We start from the raw sequence: 25,790 nt of genomic DNA, 5'->3' as shown, positions 1-25,790 counted from the left end.
TTTTTGTATATATATATATATATATATATATATATATATATATATATATATATATATATATATATATATATATATATATATATCCATGCAAGAGTTGAGCTCCCGTGCTTTTAAAAGCTCACGAGCTCAACGTGCTTGTAATTTTTTAGCCGTCGGACTATCTTAAAATCCATGCAGCAATAACAAAGGTGACTTAATGGAACGCACCGTTAATAGTGTTGCACAGATCTTAAGACGATTTGACAGCTAAAAAGCCACAAATACAAATACTCCTGTGCATTTAAAGGCACAGCACAGAAGTTCAACTCTCCCTGTAAAATCATCAAATTACATGTGTAGTCTTACTACGAAGTATTTTCTACATCATTTGCTAAACTAAATTAACAATGAATGCTTGATGATAATTGCAGTTCCCCTCAATGGTTAAGTTGAGCAACATCAAATTCAGAAACATAAGAGGGATCTCAACATCAAAGGTTGCAGTTGAGCTCTTATGCAGCAAAGCTGTGCCATGCCAAAATGTGGAGCTGAGAGACATCAATTTGAAGTACATCGAGCACAGCGTGCCGGCGCTGGCTTCGTGCTCCAACGTCGTCGGTGGCGTCTCGAGCGGCCTCGTCGTTCCTCCTCCGTGCATCTGACTATTCTTGTTTCAGTTTCAGTCATCAGCCTTTCAATTTTGACAATCTGATCCCCGACCTCTGCATTTCGACGTAAACTTCGTTAAATGGACGGAAAAAATGAAATGCGGGACGATAACTACGATCCAAATTGTAAAAAATGAATGATTGAGGACCAAGCAAAAAGTTTGCTAAAAGGGGTGGAGGACTTTGGGGTGCAATTTACCCCTTCTTGGTGGGTTTAATGACACAATGTAAAGTGTATCCCACATGTATACCTATAGAAGAGCAAATTCTCAAATGGTTAATGTGCAAGAACAAATGATTATTACAATAGGAAGCGAAAAAGTAGTTCCTTTTCTTAAAGGATTTACTATTTCTTCTCGTTTCGCTTTCACAAATAATAGTTTATATACGACAGAATATCACAACATTATAGGCAAGACTGCTAGCGATTAGTTTAGAGCATATTTGCGAATGATAGGCATTTGCAATGCCTATCGAACTCGACAAATCCCATGGGCCTCGATTGGATTTCAAAATTTTGAACATAATATTTGACACACACATTAGCCCTCTAAAGCGAATATAATTACTCGGTATTACGTGTTCAAAGCTGATTCATCAAAGTATCTTTTTAAGATACATACAGCATTACTACTCTTTCATCTGACCACATATCGTACATAAGGTGCAAATTTACGATACAAATTATGATTTTGGAGTGTATACAAACCATTAGAAGATATAAGTGTTACCCACCATAATCATTGTACAAAACTTACCTAAATTATGGACCATTTTAATTTGACTATCCAATTCTTTAAAATTTTGATTTTACTACCCAACCTTTCAATTTGTTTGACTTGAATCAGCCAACTGCACTTTGACTTCAAAATTTAAGCTAATTACTTTAACAAATTCCTATAAAGATAAACGGCACATTCAAAATTTGAAGTCAAAGTGCCGTTGACTGACTCAAATCAAACAAATGAAAGGATGATTACTAAAATCAAAATTTTGAAAGATTGAGTATTCAAATCAAAATAATTCATAGTTCAGATAAGTCCTATGCATTTTTTTCTTTTCTTTCCTTTTTTTTTAATCATAGTGCGCAAGCATGGTATGTAATCAATAATGCAGGTGATTAAGTTTCTAGGGCAGCTTTTCATTGTAGATCATAAATATAGGTATCATTATGAATTCTAAAGAAAAAGTACATGACAGCAATAAAGTTTAGAATCTTCCACTTATAATTGGATAAAGGCAAATGCAACTGGAGCTTGATACTTTATATTGCATTAGCGCCATAAAAATGGCGCCACTTGGTAGAGCAGCCCAAGCCATATGAGTAAAGTGACGGAAGCGAGACAGAAAGCGACACGTGGTACATCCGGAGCCGGGAGGAGAACGCCTAAAATGGAAAGGTGGTTTAGGCAAGAGTGGTTGAAGACGTGGAGGAAGGATTTCGTGACCAGCAAGAAGTCGGCCGAAGCATAACCTAAGGAAATCAGAATATAGCCGAAGAAACCTCCACGATGAGATTAACCCAATAATGGCAAGCGGGAGAAGATATCGTTATAAATAGGAAAAAAACAGGTCTATAAAATGGGTCATTCACACGAGCAAGAGATCACAGCAAATTTCAATTTCTTTCTTTTCGACATTTACAGTTTTCTTAGAGATAGTCTATAATTTTCTTGTTAACTTCTCTTTTTAAGAGCATAGTTAACGGCGTGGTTAAGTAGGAGTAGACTTTATTTCTATAACAGCACTTATAATTCTGCTTTCTCGATAAATATAACGGTTGGCTCATTCAGCCGAGTCTGTTTTGGGTCAATTGTGAATAGTGGCAGAAGAACCCAGTTGAGCCAATCCCTCATCAACCGATTCACTTGGTTCGCTAGTGGCGCACTCAAGGGTCATCCTAGGAGCCGACTCGCGTCCCGAAGAAGAAACCGGCTTGGTCAACGCCCTGATCTGGTCGGCCTTCCCTAGGGATGGAAACGAGCCGAGCTTTAGCAAGCTTACCTCAACTCAAGCTTGGCATGAAATTATTTTGAGCCTAAATTTAGGCTCAAGTTCAGCTTGAAATTAATTCGAGCCGAGCTGGAGCGAGCCTAACTTCAAATCGAGCAAGCTCGAACCCTAAGCGAGCCATTTGAAATTCTTAATATCATGCAATCTATAGTTTAATTTTTATAAAATGTCATCTAAAATTTGATACAGAAAATGCCTAATAGTTCAAAATACAAAATAAATGCATGAAACACGATATTATAATATTAAAAAAAAATTAGGGGATGCGAAGAGCAACTTCGAACAATTTTCGAGGGGAAACTAGTTTTAAAGAACTGAAGCTCATGGCTGGCTAAACAGTAGATCTTGGTACCGTCGTAATCGATAGCAGAACTAATATTTTCGTCCCTATTAAATTTAATTTAAGATCAAATTACAAGAACATCTTTCTCAAGCAAGCATAATTCTCCACCCCATGAGTTAGACCCAAGCAATCATCACAAGCTAAGCAAAAAATTATAGCAACCACTACAAGTGGCCTCCCATCATCTAAAGCATAAACAATCTAAAGGGCCCCACTTATCCTATTTGCTAAATTTGCCACCCTAGTGCACAAATATAGAATGCTTCATCCTCTCTACTTTTTTGGTGCATCCCATAACCCTACAGCAGAAGCTTCATCATGGTTACCACCGCTCCCACTCTCTTTTAAATACCACACCATTCACTTCCCCACTAACAAAAAGTCCATTCTATACTTCTTTCTCCTCTCTATTGCCATGGCTACTACTCAACTCATTCTACTTACTCTTCTCCTAGCTTTCTCTTTTACTCTCCACCATCTTGCTGTTGAAGCACATGAAGAAGTTGAGCATCAACTGGTTAGTATGTGAGAGAATTATAATTCAATAGCTATTTCAACTTCTATATATATTGGAGATTACTCTTTCATGGAAGATGAGAGTAACTTTACTCATGCAAAAAACAGATAATAAGCTTACTGGCCAAAATTACTTCAACTGTTCAACTAATTCAAGTCGAGTTGGATTTGATCCACTCTCCCTCATCCTCAACTCTTCTTAAAATAATTCTAGAATTTTTGTCCATAACTAAACACTGTTTTAGTGGAATTTGGATTAGCAGCTATTCTACCTCAGGATATTATTAGCTAGTTCTCTAATTATTTCTATTTCACGTAGGTTAAACTTATCTTTACATGTAGACTCGTGCATCGCAAGCGAACCCTTACTAGTATAAGAAAATATCATAATTTTATTTGCAGATTGCAGACCTTTTTATTGTATTTCCTTCGCTCATATGTCAATGTACATTTGTTTATTCATGATTATTTCATATGATTCATTTCAGGCAAGCAAAGGGGCCAGGACACTCCTAGCAACAATGGGTTGGAATTCATCTTTTTATATCCTAATTAGTTAATTCAGCATCTTAAGGCTTATTTTTCAGATTCTAAACACCACAATTTGCTACTTAATGTGTTCCAACTAATCCACTAACAACTTGAATATCAGGTTCTTAACCATCCGGCTGTGACTACTTAGTACTTTAGATTCAAATATTAATGTTCTAATCAAAGATTAAACACACAAATGTTCTAATCGTACATGCGCACACATACAAGAACTCATGCAGACTAGGGCTGGCAGTCCAGCTTGCTGTTTGCGAGCTAACTCGTCTTCCACTCGAAATGAACTCAAAATCGATCGCTCGTTTAATAAACAAGCCGAACACAAGCTAAATTTTTCAGCTCAAAATCTTAACGAGCCGAACACGAGATGGGGTTAGTTCACTCGTGTTCGGCTCGATATAGCTAAAATAAATATATATATATATATATATATATATATATATATAGAGAGAGAGAGAGAGAGAGAGAGAGTCCGGCTACTCTACTCTCATGAGTACGATCGCTCTCGTACTCATAAGTTATTTCGATGATAGAGCTTCCGAATCGACGATCCACACCGTTAAACGTTATCTAGAGCATTTGAAACATTTAGAAATCAAATTTCATAATTTTTCGACATCATTTACCTTACAATCAAAAGCTCACAAAATTGACAATTTTTAATAGCCGGTATGGAATACTTGCTAGTTTAACGGTGCAAAAGAATCCGAATAGGTTGAATTTTTATAGAAAATTCTATCACTACTAGATAAAGATCAATAACTTCTGATCTTAAATTGAAGGATCCGATCATCCATTTTTAAGACATCGTTCGATTTTGACCGTTCATTTTATGCCCGCTTGATGGACTTTATATGATTTCGAAAATTACGAATGATTTTCTAGAAGTTCAAATCTCTTGATCATATTTAACAGATGGATCGTCGATTCGGAGCTCCATCATCGAAACAAGTTATGAGTACAAAGGGCCCAATACTCATAAGTATAGTAGCCCTACTCTATATATATATATATAATATATATATATATATATTATATTATATTATATATATATATATATGGAGTCTGCGGCTATTGGTGCTTGTAAAACACACCAAGTTCTTGGAGCGTTGTGAATTTTTACCGTTAGAATCTACGTCTTGATCATTTCACGCGTTAGATTATACTATTCAACCAACCACCCACTCAACCCTAGGAGAGACCCACATCATCCTAACCTCACATCTCTTAATCAGAATGGCCAAAAATCTACAAGCATCAATAACTTGGTACTTTTAAAAACATAGGAGCTCAATTATATATATATATATATATATAATATATATATATATATGTATAGAATTGAGCTAGAATACTTTAGACCACCAAACCCCTTGTGCTTCTAAGTTTCTAACCCTTGGATCTACTCCTTGATTACTAATAGCCTATGGATCAAACACTATTTCACCTACACACCACCTTACTACTATCATCTCAGCCTCACATCTCTCCCAACCAATGGCTAAAAACTCAAAAGACCACCTTCATGGTGCTTTGGAGATATTCTAGCTCAACTCTACATATATATATATATATATATAATATATTATATATATATATATATTCTACTATTTGGATTTTAGGCCAACCCAAATGTAAAGAGACCAATATTTGTGAATTTCAACTATTAGAATATGATTCTAATTTTCTTTTTTTTTTTCAACTTTTCGCCCAGTTGTAGAGCTGAGAATCTAACTTGTTGTTCGTGAGCCAGTTCGTGTTCGGCTTGTTAATAAACAAGGCGAACACGAGCTAGATTTTTCAGCTCGGTGTTTTGACGAGGTTGCTCGTGTTCGGCTCATCGACGGCTCTAATGTAGACATGCAAGGCAGCAAAACATAGCTGAGGCATCCTTAATAATTGATTAGATGCCTAACATCCTTAATATTTTAAAATGCCTTCAATAACAAATAAACTCACCATTTATTTAAGAGTCAATGAGAAATTTGTTGCATTGTCATTTGCAGCAATACAATGAGAAAAATTATATCACCCTCTCTATTTTCTATAAAATAGGAATAATTGCAACTATAACTGACAAACATTAGAACCAGGAGAAAAAAGAGCCAAATTCTCTAGCATTATCTACCAATATTTAAGACTATTTTTTAGTTTACTCTCATTAAGGACCTAATCCTTTCATTAAGGACCTAATCCTTCTCATTCTAAGCATAATAATGACACAAACCTGAATATTCGATTTTCTACAATTTTAATATCAGTCAAAGGTATATTCCCTACTGTAAGCTATGCAAGCATAATGATGGAATCATGGAAGAGTTTAATGTCTACCTGATGGCATTTTCAGACTGCAATTCAGCATGCAGCGGGCGGTGCCAGCTATCATCGAGGCTGAATTACTGCATGAGAGCCTGTAAAACGTGCTGTGCGCGCTGCAGCTGCGTCCCGCCCGGCACTTCGGGGAATTACGATCAGTGCCCCTGCTATGCCAGCTTGACCACCCGCAGCAGCAAGAAAAAGTGCCCTTAGACCCCCATCAAACACCTGTAGAGAAAAACTTCAAAATGTGCTACTGCTTATGTATGGTGTGATGGATAACAACAAGAAAGGCGCTACTCGTGTACACATAGATAGTTCTGTGTATGCTTCGAATGTGAATAATAATGTTTGAAGTGAAAAACTCTTGTATCTTGAATAGTAATATCTGCTTCGCCGCTGCAAGCAGAAGAACTACTATGAGATGATTGAATGTGAGAGAACAGACTGAAAAGTACAGGAAGCCCAAACTATAGTTTCTGTTATGTTGCAGAAAAACTCACTAACTTTTGTTCATTTCAAATTGAAATACAAAAATTTACTTTGGTGCAATGTAAACCCTCTGACTCTAGTGTTACTACCCTGATTTGTCTCCAAAAAAAAAAAAAAATTGTTGGTACAAAAAAGTAAAACTCACCTCATCATCAATAGTTGGTCAGTCTTCGTATCAAATTCTGTTGAAGTGGCCCTGTTAAAATTTTACAGACTGGGAATCTTCATCATACACACAAGATTTAAATGGCCAAGAAACCATGTTAGAAGACTGTTTTTGTATCAACAGCATTTAAGTCGGCAAGGGAAAGAAATTACATGCTCCAAAATTTGGAGGATCTGAGAAGGAATGGAATTATTAGAAAATGAAAAAAAAAAAAATTGAACTATTAAAAAATTTGAAATGGATACCTGAACTCTGAAAGTCTTGATTTCAATTTCAATACCTAACTTTTTATAATTTCTTATTAAAATACAACTCAGTTAGGGAGGTCAACTGGTGAGGTCAGTTGACTATTTACACATACCAAAACCATACCAGCCAACCAAAATTGAAACCATAATCGTTCAGTTTTAAAACCCCAAACTATAACTATATATCTCCTGAAAAACCCAAACCTGAAACAAAACTGTCAACCCAAAACCAAATCACAACTCTATCAATAAGCAAAATTATACTCAAGTTCAGAACAAAATTTGAATCCTCAATAAGTAGACGATATTATAATTAACATTTTGATATAGAACCATTATATCAAAATCTGTTTACTCAAAATGGAGTATAAATCTTGATACAGAGCCTATTAAATTAAGAAGGGTGACTTTGTGTGTGTGTGTGTGTATATATATACACACACACAACCATAACCATATCCACAGTTGTTCAGTTTTGAATTTCTTCCTGCAACACCAAACCATCCCTGTTTAGATTCGACTAAAACCACCCCATTTGGATTTGTTTTCAGATAAAAGTTCAGGTATCCATACCCATTGACATCTCCACACTCGGTCAAAGTTTGACAATACTTGTAACTTTGCCGATGCAATATTTTGAATCCCGATGGAATATTCAGTGGAAACCATTAAGTTTTTAATAGAACTTGCTAGGTCCTGAAAACAAAATGTAACGAAACATAAGGTACAAATAAGAAAGACTTTTTGGCCTCATTTGGCATTGTTGTCGACTTTTGTTTTTATTAAAAAAAAAAAAAAATCTATGTGGTTGAGTGTCAACTAGGGGTGGCAATCCAGTCGCTTCGCGAGCCAGCTGCGTGTTGGCTCGAAATGAGCTCGAGATCGACTCGCTCGTTTAGTAAAGAGCCGAACACGAGCTGAATTTTTCAGCTCGTTTAATAAACAAGCCGAACACGAGCTAGGGTTAGCTCGCTCGTATTCAGCTCGATAACAGCTCGATTATATTTATTTTATATTAATATAAATTTTATATATATATTATATTCATATATATAAATATATAAATATATTTGCATATAAATATACAATATATATTATTATTTTTTAATTTGTACCCAATTTAACAATAAAATTCAACTTATCTATAAAAGAGGCCTATTTATATTTATAATTTCAACCGTTAGATTAAAATCTAATGGATAATATTACATAAATTTTTAACTGTCTATATTTCTAACCCTAGTTATTTTTTCCCAACTTTTTCACCCTTCACACACCCGGCAGTGCACTTTCGCCGTTCGCACACCCCCAGATGGCGGCACGCCGGTAGCGCACTCTTCGCCGTTCGCACATCCTCGGCAGCGGATTCTTTGCCGTTCGCAAACCCCCATCAGCGAACTTCGTCGGCGGCAGCAAACTTCGGCAGCGGCAACGGCAACGGCAGTGGCAGCAGCAGCGAACTTCGACAGCACCGGCGGCAGCGAATTTCAGCAGCGGCGCTAACGAGCCGAACACGAGCTAGCTCGATTAAGTTGCGAGCCGATCACGAGCCGGAGTTTTCCAGCTCGTCACGAGCTCGAGCCGAACACGAGCCGCCTTGAAAACGTTCGAGCCGAGCTCGAGCTGGCTCCAGCTCGCTCGAGCTCGACTCGTTTACAGCCCTAGTGTCAACAGATGGACTTCCCTATTCTTGTCATCATTGGCTAAATGCAACCTAGTAGGATGCCGAAAGGCATCATCTTCAAACAACCATAAAAGTAAAAGAAGTTAATACTGAGTTTCTTTTTTCCCTTTTTTGCTAAACAAACCTCTTAAATGTACAGACTCACTCCACCATCCACCCAACATATATAGAATTTGTATTTAAAAAATAAAGACAATGGCAACAAAACCAAACAAGGCCTCAATGTTCAGCTACCCAATTATGCTATAGTTCAGGTAGTACATATAGGAAGTTAACGAACTCCAAACAGAATTGTGGTAAGCCTCAAAACTGTTTACTCGAAGATATACATACATTACCGCCAAAATGGGTTCATATAAAGAAACCATAAGGTGAGCAGCTTATATTACTAGATATTGTCATTCACTGCGAACCATCAAAAATGAGATGATGCGAAAGCAGATAAGATGAATGTCACAAAAGCAAGAGCATTACCAAGGGTACAAAAAGAATGATATATGGTTCTTTCAAATTATCAAACTACCGTATTACGAACCTCAAAAGTTTATCTGCCTCAAAGAATACAGATTTATTGACAATCAAAACTAACCCATTAATGAGATAGCCTCCAAACAGACCTTGAACTATTAAATAACTACAAGAATCTAGTCTCATACCAATATTTCATCGATAATCAATATTCAATAGCAACATCTTGCCGACCCTCAATCAAATTATCAGATATCCTAATAATCGATATTCTGCATCTTAATATACGATTAATAAGAATAGAAGAACATCCTCTGATCTTACGTTAAAAAAAATCACAAATGAAAGATCACAAAAAGAACGACAACACAAAAGAGGTCCACTAGAATAACAAGAAATCCCATGACAGGAGAATCTCTTCAAATGAACAAAACGTAAAGCTCATGATTACTTGCGTATTTGAGAAGAGGTTCCAAATAAATACTAAAATCAATTGATTATAGACAACCTAGGACTAACTAGAATACACAATGCAAAGTAAGACAAAATTACACGATTATAAGGGATTATTCTCTTAAAAGCAGCTACCAAGAGACTAAAGTACAAAATATATGAAGAAACATACAGGATAGTAGCAATCTCCCCTCACAAGTTGAAGATAGGCAGCGTAATATAACAAACTTGTTTTGGAAGTTCTACGACAAGATCAAATCAATTACGACTGACTTCATCAGTGAAAATTTAGACATTTCCGCTGAAATGTTAATTTCATCACTCTGGCCATTGCTTCCCATCATATACACATTGTAGGACATAAAATTGCAAGAATGGTTCTACGTCTTGAATAATTTAACAGTAAAATTTTATAATTGAGGGAACTAGACAGCAACTTTTTACAGGACAACACAAACAGTGTCGGATGTAGTAATTAAAGATCCATTCCTCCCCCAACTATTCAAGCACAACAATCTCAATAATTAAGGCAAGTCAAAAAGTTATAGTGACCAGAAAATCTTACTGAACCCTCCCCACCTCCATCCGATATCCGCCACCAGAAGCTTCTTCCGGATTCGAATTCAACTCAAACTCCTTCTGCCTCACCAGCATCAGCATCCTCTCATTCTCCAACATCATCCTCTCATTTTCCAATCTCAACCTCTCAAGCTCCCGATCCTTCTTGCTCTTAAACCTCTGCCACTTAAACCGCCGCTTCTCGATCTCAAAACCCTCAGCCTCAATCCCCACCCGCTCCTCAAGAAGCTGCAAAGCTCTCTTCTTGAACCACTCCCTCAGCTCCGATGGGGGTATACCGCCCACATCAGCATCGAAGCCCTCAAACCCCCGCTTTCTATATACATCATCCCCATCCTCATTCTCCTCATCATCATCATCCTCATCCTCATCCTCATCTCCATTATTATCATCGTCGCAATCATTTTCCTGCCCATGATCATCATTGGCGGGCTTGGGGGGATGGAGGACGTCCGCAGCGTGGCAGGCGGAGGAGGGGATGCGCTGGCCATTGTGGTAGGCGCACATCTCGCGGTAGAAGAGGTGCTTGGAGCTGAGGATCTTGCGGACGTCGTCTTTGCCCTTGGCAGTGACATGGGTGAGGGAGTCAAGGAGGCTAGGGTTCTCGACAACGCGGCAACTCGTGCCTCGGCCGAGGATGTCGTTGAGGCGCTTGTAGCGCTTGTTGAGGTCGTTGAACTTGTCCTCGCACTGCTGGGGGGAAACACGGCACCCGCCGCGCTCGAGCATGAGGCGGGAGATGGTCTTCCACTTGCCCTTCTTCTGTAAGGCGGAGGACGAGGAGGAGGAGGAGGCGGCGGCGCCGCCGTGGGGCCTGCGGCGAGAGCAGGGGGCGCCGCCGCCGCCATCGGACTCGGTGGCGGCGGCGGGGTCGTCGCCGACGAGGGCGACGAGGCGGATGAGGAGGCGGACGATATCGTCGGTCCACTTCATGCGCTGCCACGGCGCGGAGGAGGAGGACCCACCCTTCTTTGCTCCGCCGCGGGCGGCATCGGCGCCGCCGCCGTACCCGTGGCCGTCATCGTCGGCGGCGGCGGAGGCGGTGGGGTCGTCGTCATCGCTGGGGGAGGCGGCGGTGGGGGGGAGGTGGGAGACGAGGTGGCGGAGGTGGTGGTGGTGGTGGTGGTGGGGATCGAAGTCGAGGATTCCTCCTCCGCCGCCCCCGCCTCCTCCGCCCATCATCGGATTCTCCATGGATTCTAGGCCTTCATCTTCCTCTAGCTCCTCCAAATTAGGGTTCCAATTACGGTTTGAAACCAATCCATCGCCCCCGCACCTCCAAAACCCTCGAAATCCGAAGAACACCTCGTTCCTGAACCCTACACGATCCCAATCTGCGGTAGGACTAACCGAAGATGAGATCGAAATGGTAGGTTTCGTACACGAGCAATCGAATCGGGAACGGAGAAAGGGTTTAGGGTTTGGGGGGAATCAATGATGAAGAGGATCCAATCGTAGGTCGAAGAGAGAGAGAGAGAGAGAGAGATGGCGATGTTCGAAGAGAACGAGGAGAGAGAGAGAATGAGGGGTACGATAATGTTGTGTTCATTTACGACAATACCCCTGCGTGTATATATATATATATATATATATATATATATATATATATATATATAGTTTCGGGTACTGAACCGGACCGGGTTTTGTACGTTTCCGGATGAACCGGCCACGGATTCCGGTCCGATGAAACCGGTCGGTTTATAAGGTAGAAGAAGAGTTTGACTTTGACATTTGTTGAAAACAAGTTCACTAACTTATTTGCATTATTATAGATCATTTTGATTCGATTGTCTAATTCTTTAAAATTTTAATTTTAGCATCTAAATCTTTTAATTTATTTAATTTAAGTGTTTTGATAACTTTTCAGATATAAAGTTAAAGCTAATTGCTTATATTTTATTAAATTCAGAGTTATGTAAATTGCATAAGGTTATAGAAACTAAATTCGTAAAAATAAACGATATATTAAAATTTTCAAATAAAAACATTCACTAATTGTCTCAAATCAAATAAAGTAAAAGATCAGATAATAAAATAAAGTTTTTAAATGTTAGGTGGCCAAATATAAATGGATGATAACTGAGATAAGTTTTATACATTTATACCTATTTATTATTAATGAAAAAATAAAAATATATTATGATCATTATTTAAGAATTCAAAATTTTTAGTAGGATGTGAATCTTATACTTATTTTATAAATGCGCATAATAGCATTGCTCTTTATCAAGTAATATGGTTATCATATGGTGACAAATAATACCCCTAACAAGGGATGCATATTCCCTACAACTACGTGCGTAGAATATTTCAGTTCTGAACATTTGCTCAAGTTTTATTATGACCTCCGAACTTTTAAATTAAATATAAAAAATCTCTCTGTTCGATACAAATTCATACACAATCTCGTCGAGAAAGAGATCTGAATACTGAGTTTTTGGACTGCTAGATCTATTAAACTTTCTAATTATAAAAATAAAGAAAAACTTTAAATATCACTTCTGTGATTTCGCACCTTTTCATTTTAGTACTGTGGTTTAAAGTGTATTAATTTAGTACCATGTGATTTCACACTTTCTCACTTTAGTACCCTGTGATTTAAAGTGTATCAATTTAGTATCTTGTGGTTTCATTTTTCTCTTTTCGTCGGCTCCTTTGTTCGTTAAATTATATACAAAAAACTTCAGATACCCTATCTAAATTTATCGAATATTTACTTTGATACCCTTTAGTTTTAACTTTGTCACTGATTTTTTTTCTCCGTTAATATTTCGTTAAATTATATACAAAAAAACTTCAGATACCCTACCTAGGTTTATCAAATATTCACCTTAGTACCCTTTAATTTTAACTTTGTCACTGATTTAACAAAAAAAATTAGTGAAACGGATAATAAAAAGAAAAAAAATGAAACTACAAGGTACTAACTTTATACACTTTAAACCACATGGTACTAAAATAAGAAAGTACGAAACCACAGGGACTAACTTGATACACTTTAAACCAAGGGTACTAAAGTGAGAAAGTGTGAAACCACAAGAAGGGTATTTGAAGTTTACCTTAATAATAGTCCTCCAAAATTCTATTTATAAAAAAATCAGACTTAAACGATAAATAATTTACTATTTTTAGAAAATTGTGGATCCCCTAATTTGTATATTTTCTAAGAAGGATGTATAGCATTATGACACTCAAAATAATTATAATGCTTTAAAAAAAGGGAGTGAACAATTTGTCGCATCTCAAAAACGGTGATTCATTCACCGCATAAACTTAATTTTATAAATAAATTTTTTAGAGGACTATTTTTATAATTATAGTATTTTCTAAAACTAAAATTCTATTTATAAAATTAGGCTTAAAAGATAAATAATTTACTATTTTAGAAAGAGGTCAATCCCCTAACTTTATATATTTTCTACAAAGGATGTATAGCAATATTACACTAAAAATAATTGTAATGCTTTAAAAAAAGCGGCGAACAATTTGTCACATTTCAAAAACGGTGATTAAATTCATGGGAAAACTTCAAAAACCCTCCATGTGGTTTCATAGTTTCTCACTTTGCTCTCATGTGGTTTAAATATATCAAATTGCCCCCCTGTAGTTTCGTTTTTACTTTTTCGGTAGCTTTTTCGTTAATATTTCATTAAATTATATACAAAAAATTTCAGATATCCATCTAGATTTATCAAATATTCACTTTAGTACCCTTTAATTTTAACTTTATCACTGATTTAAGAAAAAAAAAATAATGAAATTGATAAGAAAAAGAAAAAAAAAAAACCACAGAGGGACAAATTGATACATTTTAAACCACAGGGGGGCAAAGTGAGAAACTACGAAACCACATGGGGGGTTTTTGAAGTTTTCCCTAAATTCATTCACCGCACAGAGCTAGTTTTATAAATAATTTTTTGTTATAATTATAATAATTTTTAAGTCTATTAATTAAAAAAAATCTAAAAGAAAAGGAGGCAAAATTTCCAAAATGAATTGTAGAGATACATTTTTTTTCACCAACTAAAATATGGACAATATTCAGATACTGCAGTAGCAGTTGCAAGAATCAAACTTGATCAAGCTACATTTAAAGATCCAATAATATACAATTGTAGAAAATCATCCAATTCAAGAAGAGTAGAGAATTTTCTACCACTTTATTGAGAAAGTTTCAATTAAGACCAAAAAAAAAAAAGGGGTAAATTACACCATTTGTTCCTAAAATATTGCTCCAATTTCACTCTAGTCCCTAAGCTTTGATTTGTCGCATTAAGGTGCTCGAAAACTAGTAGAAAATCTGAGTCTTAGTCCGAAAAACTTTTGACTCCTAAACTCTGAACTGAGATTTAGGGTTTTACAGCGGAAGTTTCCGACTCAGGGTTTAGGAATAGTAACTTGACATGTTATATCAAATTGGATAAATCAAAGTTTTGGGACCAAATTGTAACGAGAATAACAGTTTAGCGACGGGAACTCGCGGCGTAATTCACCCCCAAAAAAAAGAAAGAAAAAAATAGAAAAAAAAAACACTTGATTAAAATCATAATGAAAGATTAAAACTCATACCGAATCTGAGTTCTCATAAGAGCCCTTCTCATCTTCATGAACTTGCAATGGCTTCTTATAAGACTGGAGCAAGAGAGAGGAGCAGACAACGCTAACCGACGAGGCCGCCATGCAGACGCCAGCCAGCCACGGGGGCAGCCTGATTCCGGTGAAGGGGAAAAGAACGCCGGCGGCGATCGGCATGCCGAGCACATTGTAGCCTAAGGCCCACACGTAGTTCATCCGGATCCTAGAGAGGGTTTTTCGCGAGAGATCGATGGCCGTGATCACGTCCTCGAGGCTGCTCCTCATCAGTACGATGTCCGCCGCCTCGATCGCGACGTCTGTCCCGGCGCCGATCGCCATGCCCACGTCGGCTGCGACGAGCGCGGGGGAGTCGTTGATCCCGTCGCCCACCATCGCCACCGTCAAACCTTCCATCTGTAGAACAAAAAACTTTAGAAAAAGATGACACAAACTTCGAATTATGCCGATGTCTGCACTACAACTACTACACAAGAAAAAGCTTTATCCTGAATGTTTCAATTAAGAGAAAAGAAATTAAAGATTTAAATTTCGTCTACCAAAGAACGAATGCAACACACACACACAACGGATTCCTTCACGACAACGTAATCGAATTCACTACCACTACAAAAAAGAGAAAAGTGAAAGCGGAAAAAACAAGTATGATTTTTGCATCTTAACAAAGCCTAAATTCATCTTCCACCAGAGAAAAAAAAAATGATAGCATTAAAGGGTCGAAGTTTGCTAAAGCAAGGTGGATCGAATTAAGTGCAAATCGCCATTTGCTGAAATTTAAGACGCTAACAGGAAATGGATTCATGAATAAGAAAAAAGAGAACAGTAATTACTTGTTAACGATTTAACATTTGCGATTAAAGAGGCATATAAGGCATCCTTTCAAAAGAACTATATTGAATTTTGAGTAAAAAAAAAAAAAAGAAAAGAAAGAAACCACATATAGAAAGGATAACAAGGCCAAAATAGCAAATGAAAGAGTGCTTGAGGTGATAAGAATTTTCAATAACCAAATTAAGCATCGCAAAAACAAGTTACCTGCAAATCTTTGATCTTTTGAGCTTTGCCCACCGGATCGGTCTCAGCAAACACGGTGTTTATCCCGACCTCCCTAGCTATAGCAGTAGCAGTAGCCCAATTATCACCAGTTACCATGATGCTCGAGATACCCATCGAATTTAAAAATGAAACAACGCGCCCAGCGTCGGGCTTCAGAGGATCGGACACAGCAAAAGCCCCACAAATTTCACGTTCAACCGCAACTAACACGCATGTCCGTGCTTGTTGCTCGGTCTCCAACATGCAATTTTCAATCTCCGGGCTCAAAAGCAGTTTAAAGGAAAGCATTAGCTTCTTGTTACCGACCAAAACTTGTTTGTCCCCTATATTTGCACTAACTCCAGCACCTGGGTGCACCTCAAATTCCTTCAATTCTGCAATTTGATTAGTGTTGGAACCGTATTGCTCGCGGAGCTTCTTGGCATATTCCACTATGGCCTTTGCTAAAGGGTGCTCGCTGTTACTCTGATAACAACAATAAAAAGCTAAGCAAGCTAAAAAATCAAGGGGCCTAATATAGATACATATAAATGTGTAGCATTTAAAAATCTTTTTTAAAGAAGTGTATTTGTAAGAACAAGGGTACACGTATAAGAAATTGGCATATATAAAATTTCAAATTAAACAAGGGTATATGTGTATAATGTAAATAGATAATTTTTTCAGGGGTATGAATGCAAAAATCATAAAAGTAAAGACTTGGAGCTTTTAAGCTCAGCTATGCAACAATACACTATGAATGCAAGAACATTATCAAATTCATTTCTTGAGTAATGGAGGGAATATTTTGGTTTTAGGGCTGACCTCTGCAACAGCAGCCAAATCACAAAGCTCTTGCAACGGCATCTTCGAGAACAGCATGGTTTGGACCACAGAAGGTTTGCCGATAGTTAGTGTTCCAGTCTTATCAAATACGACAGCTTTCACCTACGTTAACAAATTATTAATCACTAAAAAGAGCATAATCAGAACAAATGTTAAAAAAAATAAAAAAAAAAAAACTAAAATCATATTTGCTTCTTCGGCTTTCTTCTCTACTTTTTACCTCTCGAAGGAAAGTTCTATTAACATGCATACCCTTTTGAGATGTCTATTTGTGCGGATATCCTCCAAAGTTTATTGTATTCGTATATAGCTATGTACAAAATGAATTCATTATTTATTTGACCGAAGTTAAACCCCCGGATAATCATTAAATGACAAAAATGCCCTTAATTTTCCAAAAATACTCTATATAGAATCAACCATTAGGTGCCACAGTGTCAATATTTATAGTGATAAGGTTATGTTATAATCTTCGTATTTGTGAGTTTCTATTAAGTTTTTAATGTTTTTATGACACAATGTTAAGAGGAAGAATACATGTGCAAATTGAGCTCTTAACTCAAGAGCTATATGCACAGGTATACTTTTGAGTATATATAAGCAACTGAGTTCAATAATGACCATCTGCTACTTACATTATGAGCTTTCTCAAGAGCATAGCCACCTTTGATTAGGACCCCCTGAGAAGCTCCTTTTCCTGTGGCAACCATAACAGCTGTCGGTGTTGCTAGTCCCAAGGCACATGGGCAAGCAATAACTAACACCGAGATGCCAAATTGCAAAGCTAGCTCAAACTCATCCATGGCCTTTGGTATCCAATGCCTTGGATAAAGGTTGGCTTTTCCACATATGAACCAGCTAAGCCAAGTAATGAAAGCAGCCATCACAACCTGCCAAAGAAATGATGAAAAAAATGAAAAAAAAAAAATGAAACAGAGTCTAGATTGTTCATCTACTTACAAAAATTCTTCCTCCAACAGCTTCCCTGTGCCAAAGAATGGAAGCTCCTAGTTGGAGATTTCACTTTTGAGGGTTAGTCACAAAAAGCTCATTTTGGCTTTCCACCAAGGTAGAATCTCGACAGTCAAGTACGACTAGAGGTGGCTAGGGGGAAAACAGAAGCAAAAGTTGGACCAAATAGACTTATCTCCGTTGAATTTCTTCCCAACAAATGCATGTTTATCTAGATGATCTACACAGACAACTAAGAAAAAACAAATAAAATGCAAGGAAAACAGCAGAAAACTTACAGTTGGAACAAAAAACCGTGATATCCTGTCCGCTATCTTCTGAACCGGAGCTCTTGCAAGTTGAGCAGCTTCCACTAGCTGAACTATCTGTGATAATGCAGTTTCTGACCCAACACGAGTGGCCTTAACTAATATCCATCCGCTCTCATTCACCGTACCACCAATAACCTGGTAGTGACAATTAAGCCAGCAGAGTGCGTTATGACACAGTAGTTTGTCGAAATATGGCTTTCAAATTAAGTTCCGAATTAGTAGATGCTGCCAAAGGGAGTGGCGATGCCATACGCAAAAAGGAAGAGACTCATAGAATGGCAGAGGCAAATAGAGCTTTTGCACATTTTCGTTAATCCATGAACAGGATCTATGTAGACACACAGACCCATGGATCCATACATCTCGATTGGAAAAGAATCAATAGAAAAAGAATCAGACGATATCTTTCTCGAAACAAACATAAAGGAAAAGAAAGATAAAACATAAATCATGATCAACTAAGCCCTCTCAGGGGCTTGCTTAAGAATAAGAAAGAGGAATCTTATGGAACTATCATGGAATAAGGTTTGATCCGATTCATGGGGATTCCGTAAAAATCCATTCCAAAAATAAAAAGTTCGCTACCGAACCAACAAACAATAACAAAATTGCTAAATTAAAATTTTAATTAATAGCAGCAATAAGTTTCAGATAAATATAGTTATTATAAGCTCATCGTAGACAAATGTATAAGCATTTGATCACCTTCCCATCACATTTTTCCATTAAGAATTCTTAAAAAATCTTTAAACTTAATCTTTCCTTGCATAAAAAGGGTACAATGGATAATTCAGATAATATTTAAGACTACCTAATAGTTCTGAATAAAAAATGTGTTAGGAAGAAGATATAGTGTTAAAGGTCTAAATCTTGAAGGACGTAAATTTAGGCCTGTAGTTTAGTCATAATAACAATAATAATAACATATCCTCAAACAAGCCATACTAACAGATTCTGAAACAACAAACAATGACAAAGATACTTTGATCAAACCTTGTCTCCTGGTCTCTTCGCAATCGGCCTTGCCTCTCCAGTTATCATGCTCTCATTCACATGACTTTGACCCTTAATAACTACCCCATCAACTGGAACTTTTGCACCTGGAACAATCTTGATCACATCATTTCTTTGAAGTAACTGAGTGCTAATCTCCATCTCAGAAATGACATTTCCATCCTTATCCATATCTAGCAAAACAGCCGTATCAGGCGCAAGATCTGTTAACTTTGCCAGAGCATCTGACGTCTTCCCTTTTGCCATAATCTCCAAATACTTTCCGAGCAGAATAAAAGATATCAGCATAGCACTAGTTTCGAAGAAATCCTCTCCCTCAAATGTTTGTGATGTTAGTGCTTTTAACACGATATATACTGAGTAGAAATAGGCAGCGTTAGTTCCCAATGCCACCAAAACATCCATGTTAGATGATCCCCGTTTTAGTGCATGATAAGTTCCAATGTAGAATCTGAGTTGTATTTGGGGGGGGAAAAAAAAACCCAAATATTAGGGCACTCTGTAAATTGATACATTAAGCAAAACTGATTTAGTGATGGCCATTCCGGCACCAACTACTAACATCGCAGATTCTTGGTAACACCATATATCATTAATCTGAAGAACCAGTAAATGCCATCAAATAACTAGTAATCATGATCATCTATTAAGTAATCCAAAACTAAGCAAATAGGTGACTTTATGGCACTAATTATAAAAAGTGTTTCATTGGATCAAATGCTAAATAGTGAAATGAGCCGGTAAGTCATTATTCTCCAATTTAACGCCAACCAACAGAAGAGAGAGTCTTATAATATGTAATCAATTCAATGAGTTATTATCATTCCATATCAGTAAGAGCCTTCTACTTACAAAAATGCCTCGATTTAAAAATCATTTTTCTAATGTAAGCCAACTCTCCTCCTGAATTGAATCATTCCCCAAGTTAAGATAAAGGTTTTTTTTTGTAAGAAAATGCAACTTCAAGGGGTAAGTATAAAATTTCAGGTTTTACAAAGAAAATGCATGTGTAAACTGACAAGTTTACAAGGATATATACATAAAAAGCCCCAATAAGATATGCAGATTCCATACCTCCAGCCGATTATGAATTGCACTGGAGTGCAAAGGACCCATCTCAGCAGCATTCCAACAGTCAGATTGTTGTAAACTTTACTAGACAACCAGTCCCCAGCAGTAGAAAACATAGGCAAAACCATAGAGAACAAGAAAACAGGGACTGTAAACAGGCAGCTGCAAAGAAACTGGTTCCAATAAGCCCTAATTTCATTCTGCTGTTCTGTTTCTCTTTGCCTCGTAGGTGTGCACAAGGTCGCGTGAAACGGACCTGCTTCTTCAATGCATTGAATAAGTGTTCTTGGGCCGGTCAGCTCGGGATCATAGGCTATAATCACTTTCTGGCCTGATGGATCCAATTCAACAGTATTCACACCATCAGCAGCTTCAAGCACTGATTGAATGAGGTTGGCATCTTCTAAAGAACGAAGGCCATCAACATTTAAATAAATTTTGTTCACATCATCACCTGAGCTTATTAAATCAGCTCCAAACCCAGCATCTTCAATAGCCTCAATGAGACGATTAGCATTGGTAATATTGGGGTCAAAGTGGATTTTGGCTTCATGAAGGGCAAGGCCAACTACGGCTTTTTTGACCCCATCAGCCATCAAAAGTGCTTTTTCAACAGATTCGGAACAGCTTGTGCAGGCCATTCCTTTAATTCGAAGGCGGCATACAGCAATTTCCTGCTCTAGGAACTCGTCCACTTCATAGTTCAGGTCTTCAATGGCTTGCTTTATCATTTGTGCCTGGAGATAAGAAAGTAAGTTCTCAGTGCAAAGAAAGTGTGCAGGGAAGGTCCACAGGTGATTAGAAACTGAAACTAGCATCTTTTCTCGAAATGTAAAATATTTAAAATTCAAAAGAAATTTTATTGTTAAAAGGAAGTGCATCTCTTGAAGAAGTGAAATCGTACTAAACATGGAATCAACCATTTTAGTTCGAGCTTTTAATGACGGCGATCTCATAATTCGTCTTCCAGATAATCGAGTTTCATCATTGATGAAATCACCAAACACCTCCATCAATTCATCCAAATCATTCAAAGATATGCAAGTTCGTAAAAATAAAGTAGGAAATGAATGTACGACAAGACACGATATATTGATGTATATACAGTTTCCAGAGAGATCAATAAAAAAGAAGAAAAATAAATAACAAAATCAGTACATGGACTTTCTTATAATGCCATATATGCACTACAAGTCGATAAATTAACACTAAACTAGTGTTTAGTTAATCAGGGAAACAGATTGAACTAATTAGATAACAAAGTAATATTGTTTAGAACTGAATTCAAAGTCGGTTGACAAGAATAAAGAATGGCGATAAATGGAAAAGCATTAAGCTTGGGACTCTGCATAAATGGTTTACCATAACCACACTGCAATAAATCAAAAGGACAGTCAACTTTCCTAAGCAAATTTAGTTGCTTATTCAAATCTTTTAATTATAATAATAATCAAGTAGAATGAGAAGACTAATTTATAGAGAAAGAGCTCATATACTACCCCTAGTTTAATAACCTTACTTACATTCGTCAGTTCAGGCTTGTAAAAGACCACAGCTTGACCTTGAAGCGGCGACACAGAGATGCTCTCAACCCCTTTCATATTCGCCACCACAGATTCTATAGATACTGCACAAGAAGCACATTTTATACCTCGAATCCTGAACTCAACCTGCTTGGTCTTATTTTCATCTTTCTTTGATCCTCCAGGAGAAGTAACAGAAACATTTTCTGAAGTTTGAAGTAGTGGTGCTTTCAGATTGTCTTTCCCATTGGGTTCCATTCTCTTATAAATGACACCACCCTCTTAACTCTGTAAACAAAAAGAAAGTAAATCAGGACTATTACCATAACAAGTAAAAACACAGTTCATATGCAGAAGGTAAAAACATATACCTGAACTTGAATAGTTTTGAGTACACTACCTCACCTTATACTACTCCCTAACCTTCCAATCTGTGTACCCTGTTGTATCACTCGACAGTGTAGTCCATAACATCGTCGATGGACACTATAATTTACTCAAATCAGAAACAATGAAAGTTTAGGTAGTAAAATTAAAATTTTAAGGCCTCGTATGGCATTGTTGTCAATTTTTTATTTTTTTTAACACTAATTCTGTATAATTAGATGTACTGGCAAAAGAATTTTTCTCTGTTGTGTGATTCATTAGCGATGCATCCAGGCACGTGATAGATGACAACTTCTTTAAGAAAAGAAATAATTGGAAGCAAAAAGTAAGTAGTTTCCAAGTTTTTATTTTTTGTTGCAAACAAAACATCTTGAATGAAAAGATTGCAAGCAATCCACTGAACTACACTTCTACATGTTTTTTATGTAAAAGATTTTATCTATTAAATGAAAAATAAACATGATACCAAACGAGCCCTTAAAGTTCAAGTACTGGTTTCAACATGCACTATAGTTCGGGACGAAATTATCGCATGCAATGGGTGCTCTGCGCATCGCACTCGTACAATCCTACCATAATGACCTCAAAATGAGAATTTAACTAATTCGATGCATTCTAAAGCATTCCTATGCATCAAAATTTTGAAAAGAGAAGCATGTGAGCTTCTAGCATGCCTAAAAAGGCGAGGCTTTCACCAGAGCATTTCCTCATACGGATTACGAGCACAACTACATCCACTTAAAATCAACTCAATTCACGCGTATATAACATAATAACAACTCCCGTAAAAAGGGATCGAAAAAAACGAAAAGAGGATCAAATCACACGCAAAACCCTATAAATCAACACAAGACCCCGTCCCCAGCATCTCCGGAGCAGAGAACGAACCAAACCGAATCAAAACAAGCCCTGAAACACCATTCGATCGATTCCACACAACATAACCAAAAAAAAGAACGAAACAGGGCAAGTAATCGAACCCGGGATTGAGGCGGCGGCGGCGGCGGCGACTTCGTCTTCGCCTCCGAGGGGATTCTAGGGTTTCTGGATCGAACCTGAGTCGAAGAAGAAGCGGGGAGAGGAGGAGAGAGAGAGAATTCGATCGCGAGAGAGAGAGAGAGAGAGAGAGAGAGGGAGAGGGAGGGAGAAAACCGCTTTGAGTTTTTTTCTTTTTTTTTTTAAGATATAATTTTTTAATTTTATTTATATATATTTTATATTTATATTTATATGTGTATGAATGTGAATGTGAATGTGAATGTCGCCTCGGTCTTCGGTCTTCGAGACTCCCTCTCTTTTTTGGAATTTTAAATTTTTTTCTGAATAGAAACTACAGGAATGAAAATTAATACGGATAGTGATGTGAATGGATACGGATGTCTGAAATTTTTTTCGAATCTGAATTCGAATCCGAACAGAGTAAATTTATCATATACTAAAATAGAAATAATTTTAGATCTAAAAAAAAAAAAAAAAAATTTGACATATATAAAATTTGGCTATACCCCACCAGTCGACCCCAACCCCAACCTAAACCAGAGCCGAATCCGAATTTATTTTACATTATATATAATATTTATATATAAAAAATTAATGATATATTTGAATTTATATTTTAAAGTTTTTTAGTATAATATATATTTTGAATGAAAAGAGAAATAATTATTTTGGATTCGAATTTTCGGGTTCGGGTTCGGGTTTGGGTTTTGAATTTTTTGTCGGGTTCGGGTTTGGATATGGGTTTTTAAAATCGTCGGGTTTGGATATGGGTTCGTGTTAAATATAAAAATATTTAAACACCGTTCTCTAACAGCTTAAGCTTTTAGAGTACAACGGTTGTTTCACATGGTATCGGAGCAGGAGGTTCTGAGTTCGAATCACGCCCTCCCATTTAATTCAAGCCCACGTCATGAGCCGATTAAAAAGTCTCGAGCCCAGACATGAGGGGGAGTGTTAAATATAAAAATGTTTAAACACCATTCTCTAACAGCTTAAGTTTTTAGAGTACAACGGTTGTTTCACAGTTTGGGTTCGGGTTTCGAGTTTTGAGTCGGGTTTCAGTTCGTGTTTTTAAGAATCCATCCCGAATCCGACCCATTGACATCACTAAATACGGAGCTAACAACAACGCCTCATTAAACATTTTGTTTGATTCGGGTATAAGTAAGAACTGCCTATTACAGGAATAAGTACAAGTTCGGATATCAGCAAAAATTAAACTAATTTTATGTTTGGATGAAAATTGAGTTGTTTCCGAAAATAAGAAAAATAGCGTTTGGATAAATAAGATAGAATAAGAATAATAGTTGGTATTTATAAATAAAAAACAATAATATTGCCCATTATGTTATATTTGAATTTAAATTTTTAAAATTTTAAATTTTATATTTTGAAAATTTAAAGTTAAGATTAAATCTAAATATAAATATATAAAATATTGAATTTTAAATTTTAAAGTATCAATTTAAAATTTAAGATTTAAAATTTAGAGTTTAAAATTATAAAATTTTAATTTTAAGATTACAAATTATAAAATTTTAATTTTAAATTTTTTAATTTAATTCTGACTCCTTTTTTTTTGTTTGGGTATAAGAGGGATAACCACTTTTTAGTTCATTATCATTTTTAAAAATTTTTATTTTTATTCAACGATTATAATTATTTTCTCTAAAATTTTTTTAAAAAATTGAATTTAGTATTAAATAAAATCTAACAAAGTATTTGATAGAAGCAATATGTGGCAGCAAATCAGGAGCTCCGCAAACAAGACGTCATTCTTGTTGGGAAGCTCCTCGTTGAAGTTTTATCTCCATATGGGTAACCCAGTATTATTTATATGTTAGCAATATCGTTTATTTCGGTAAAAGCATAAGAGACTTATCTGAACTATGAACTGTTCTGAATTGACTATTCGGCCTTTCAATATTTTGATTTTACTATGCAAATTTTTAATTTATTTGATTTGAGTCAGTAAATAATGCTTTGCCTTTAAACTTTAAGCTAATTTCTAATTTTAATTAATTTATAGTTGCTAGAATTGTATGAAATTTATAAACTAAATCTATAAACATAAACGACGCATTCAAGTTTTTAAGTCAAAGTGTCGTTGGCTAACTCAAATCAAATAAATTAGAAGTTTAAATAGTAAAATCAAAATTTTGAAAGATCGGATAGTAGATTCAAAATGGGACTCTTTTTGCATTTAGCCTTCTTATAATTTTTTTTTCACAAATAACCTCACAAAATTTATAATGACAAAATTGACCATATCCCCGCCACATCAACACCACGTGAGCGGTTGGGGCCAAGGGTTAAGTTGAACACGGTGAATGATTCACCTTGTTCAATTTGTTCAGAAGAACTAAACCAATCCAACTAGCGCGTCTCACGTTGTAGAAGTTCATGTTTAGCTTAAACACGGTGTACTGTTCATCGTGTACAAACACGGTGAATAGTTCACTGTGTTCAACTTATGTCTAGTCAGCCGCTCACGTGGCGCTTACGTGACAAGAATAGGGTCAGTTTTGCAATTATAAATTTTGTGGGGCTATTTGTGGAAAAAAA

At 36.6% G+C, this 25,790-nt stretch overlaps 4 protein-coding genes across 5 annotated transcripts in view; 2 read left to right on the top strand and 2 right to left on the bottom strand.

The window, feature by feature from the left end:
- Nucleotides 1-954, top strand: part of LOC109724574 (exopolygalacturonase-like) — a 3,079-nt gene extending 2,125 nt beyond the window's left edge. Inside the window, exon 4 of the mRNA XM_020253432.1 lies at nucleotides 411-954. Within this exon, the coding sequence (XP_020109021.1) occupies nucleotides 411-641 (231 nt within the window). The 3' untranslated portion in view covers nucleotides 642-954. The remainder of the gene's footprint in view (nucleotides 1-410) is intronic.
- Nucleotides 2,644-6,841, top strand: LOC109724575 (gibberellin-regulated protein 3-like). The gene is made up of 3 exons (XM_020253433.1): nucleotides 2,644-3,520; nucleotides 4,008-4,044; nucleotides 6,416-6,841. Exons 1-3 carry the CDS (start codon nucleotides 3,263-3,265, stop codon nucleotides 6,595-6,597), a joined length of 477 nt encoding a protein of 158 aa, XP_020109022.1. The 5' UTR covers nucleotides 2,644-3,262; the 3' UTR covers nucleotides 6,598-6,841.
- Nucleotides 9,920-12,037, bottom strand: LOC109725206. Its single transcript, XM_020254308.1, has one exon. It carries the CDS (start codon nucleotides 11,666-11,668, stop codon nucleotides 10,457-10,459), a length of 1,212 nt encoding a protein of 403 aa, XP_020109897.1. The 5' UTR covers nucleotides 11,669-12,037; the 3' UTR covers nucleotides 9,920-10,456.
- On the bottom strand, nucleotides 14,521-23,385 carry LOC109724995 (probable copper-transporting ATPase HMA5). Of its 2 annotated transcripts, XM_020254029.1 has the most exons (10): nucleotides 23,207-23,385; nucleotides 22,211-22,335; nucleotides 21,840-22,127; nucleotides 20,320-21,053; nucleotides 19,225-19,696; nucleotides 18,199-18,366; nucleotides 17,584-17,838; nucleotides 16,928-17,050; nucleotides 16,103-16,588; nucleotides 14,521-15,463 (listed from the first exon to the last, which is right to left on the bottom strand). In XM_020254029.1, exons 3-10 carry the CDS (start codon nucleotides 22,095-22,097, stop codon nucleotides 15,038-15,040), a joined length of 2,922 nt encoding a protein of 973 aa, XP_020109618.1. In that variant the 5' UTR covers nucleotides 22,098-22,127; nucleotides 22,211-22,335; nucleotides 23,207-23,385; the 3' UTR covers nucleotides 14,521-15,037. The 2 variants fall into 2 exon arrangements, with proteins under 2 accessions (XP_020109618.1, XP_020109617.1); XM_020254028.1 differs by lacking the exon at nucleotides 22,211-22,335.

Source organism: Ananas comosus, linkage group 19 (genome assembly GCF_001540865.1).
Source record: "Ananas comosus cultivar F153 linkage group 19, ASM154086v1, whole genome shotgun sequence".
Lineage (NCBI taxonomy): Eukaryota > Viridiplantae > Streptophyta > Magnoliopsida > Poales > Bromeliaceae > Ananas > Ananas comosus.
Note: the sequence above shows the minus strand (reverse complement) of the source record. Positions and strands in the feature narration are given on the sequence as shown.

Bases quoted from the DNA above. Each gene is read 5' to 3' on its own strand.
- LOC109724575 (XM_020253433.1), top strand. From the start codon at position 3,263: ATGCTTCATCCTCTCTACTTTTTTGGTGCATCCCATAACCCTACAGCA. The intron at 3,521-4,007 runs GTTAGTATGTGA...GATTCATTTCAG, and splicing joins AAGAAGTTGAGCATCAACTG to GCAAGCAAAGGGGCCAGGAC. The intron at 4,045-6,415 runs GTTGGAATTCAT...TGGCATTTTCAG, and splicing joins GACACTCCTAGCAACAATGG to ACTGCAATTCAGCATGCAGC.
- LOC109725206 (XM_020254308.1), bottom strand. From the start codon at position 11,668: ATGGAGAATCCGATGATGGGCGGAGGAGGCGGGGGCGGCGGAGGAGGA.
- LOC109724995 (XM_020254029.1), bottom strand. From the start codon at position 22,097: ATGGAACCCAATGGGAAAGACAATCTGAAAGCACCACTACTTCAAACT. The intron at 17,839-18,198 runs GTAAGTTTTCTG...TTTCTTTGGCAG, and splicing joins CACGGTTTTTTGTTCCAACT to GTTGTGATGGCTGCTTTCAT. The intron at 17,051-17,583 runs GTAAGTAGCAGA...TTGTTAACGTAG, and splicing joins CTCTTGAGAAAGCTCATAAT to GTGAAAGCTGTCGTATTTGA.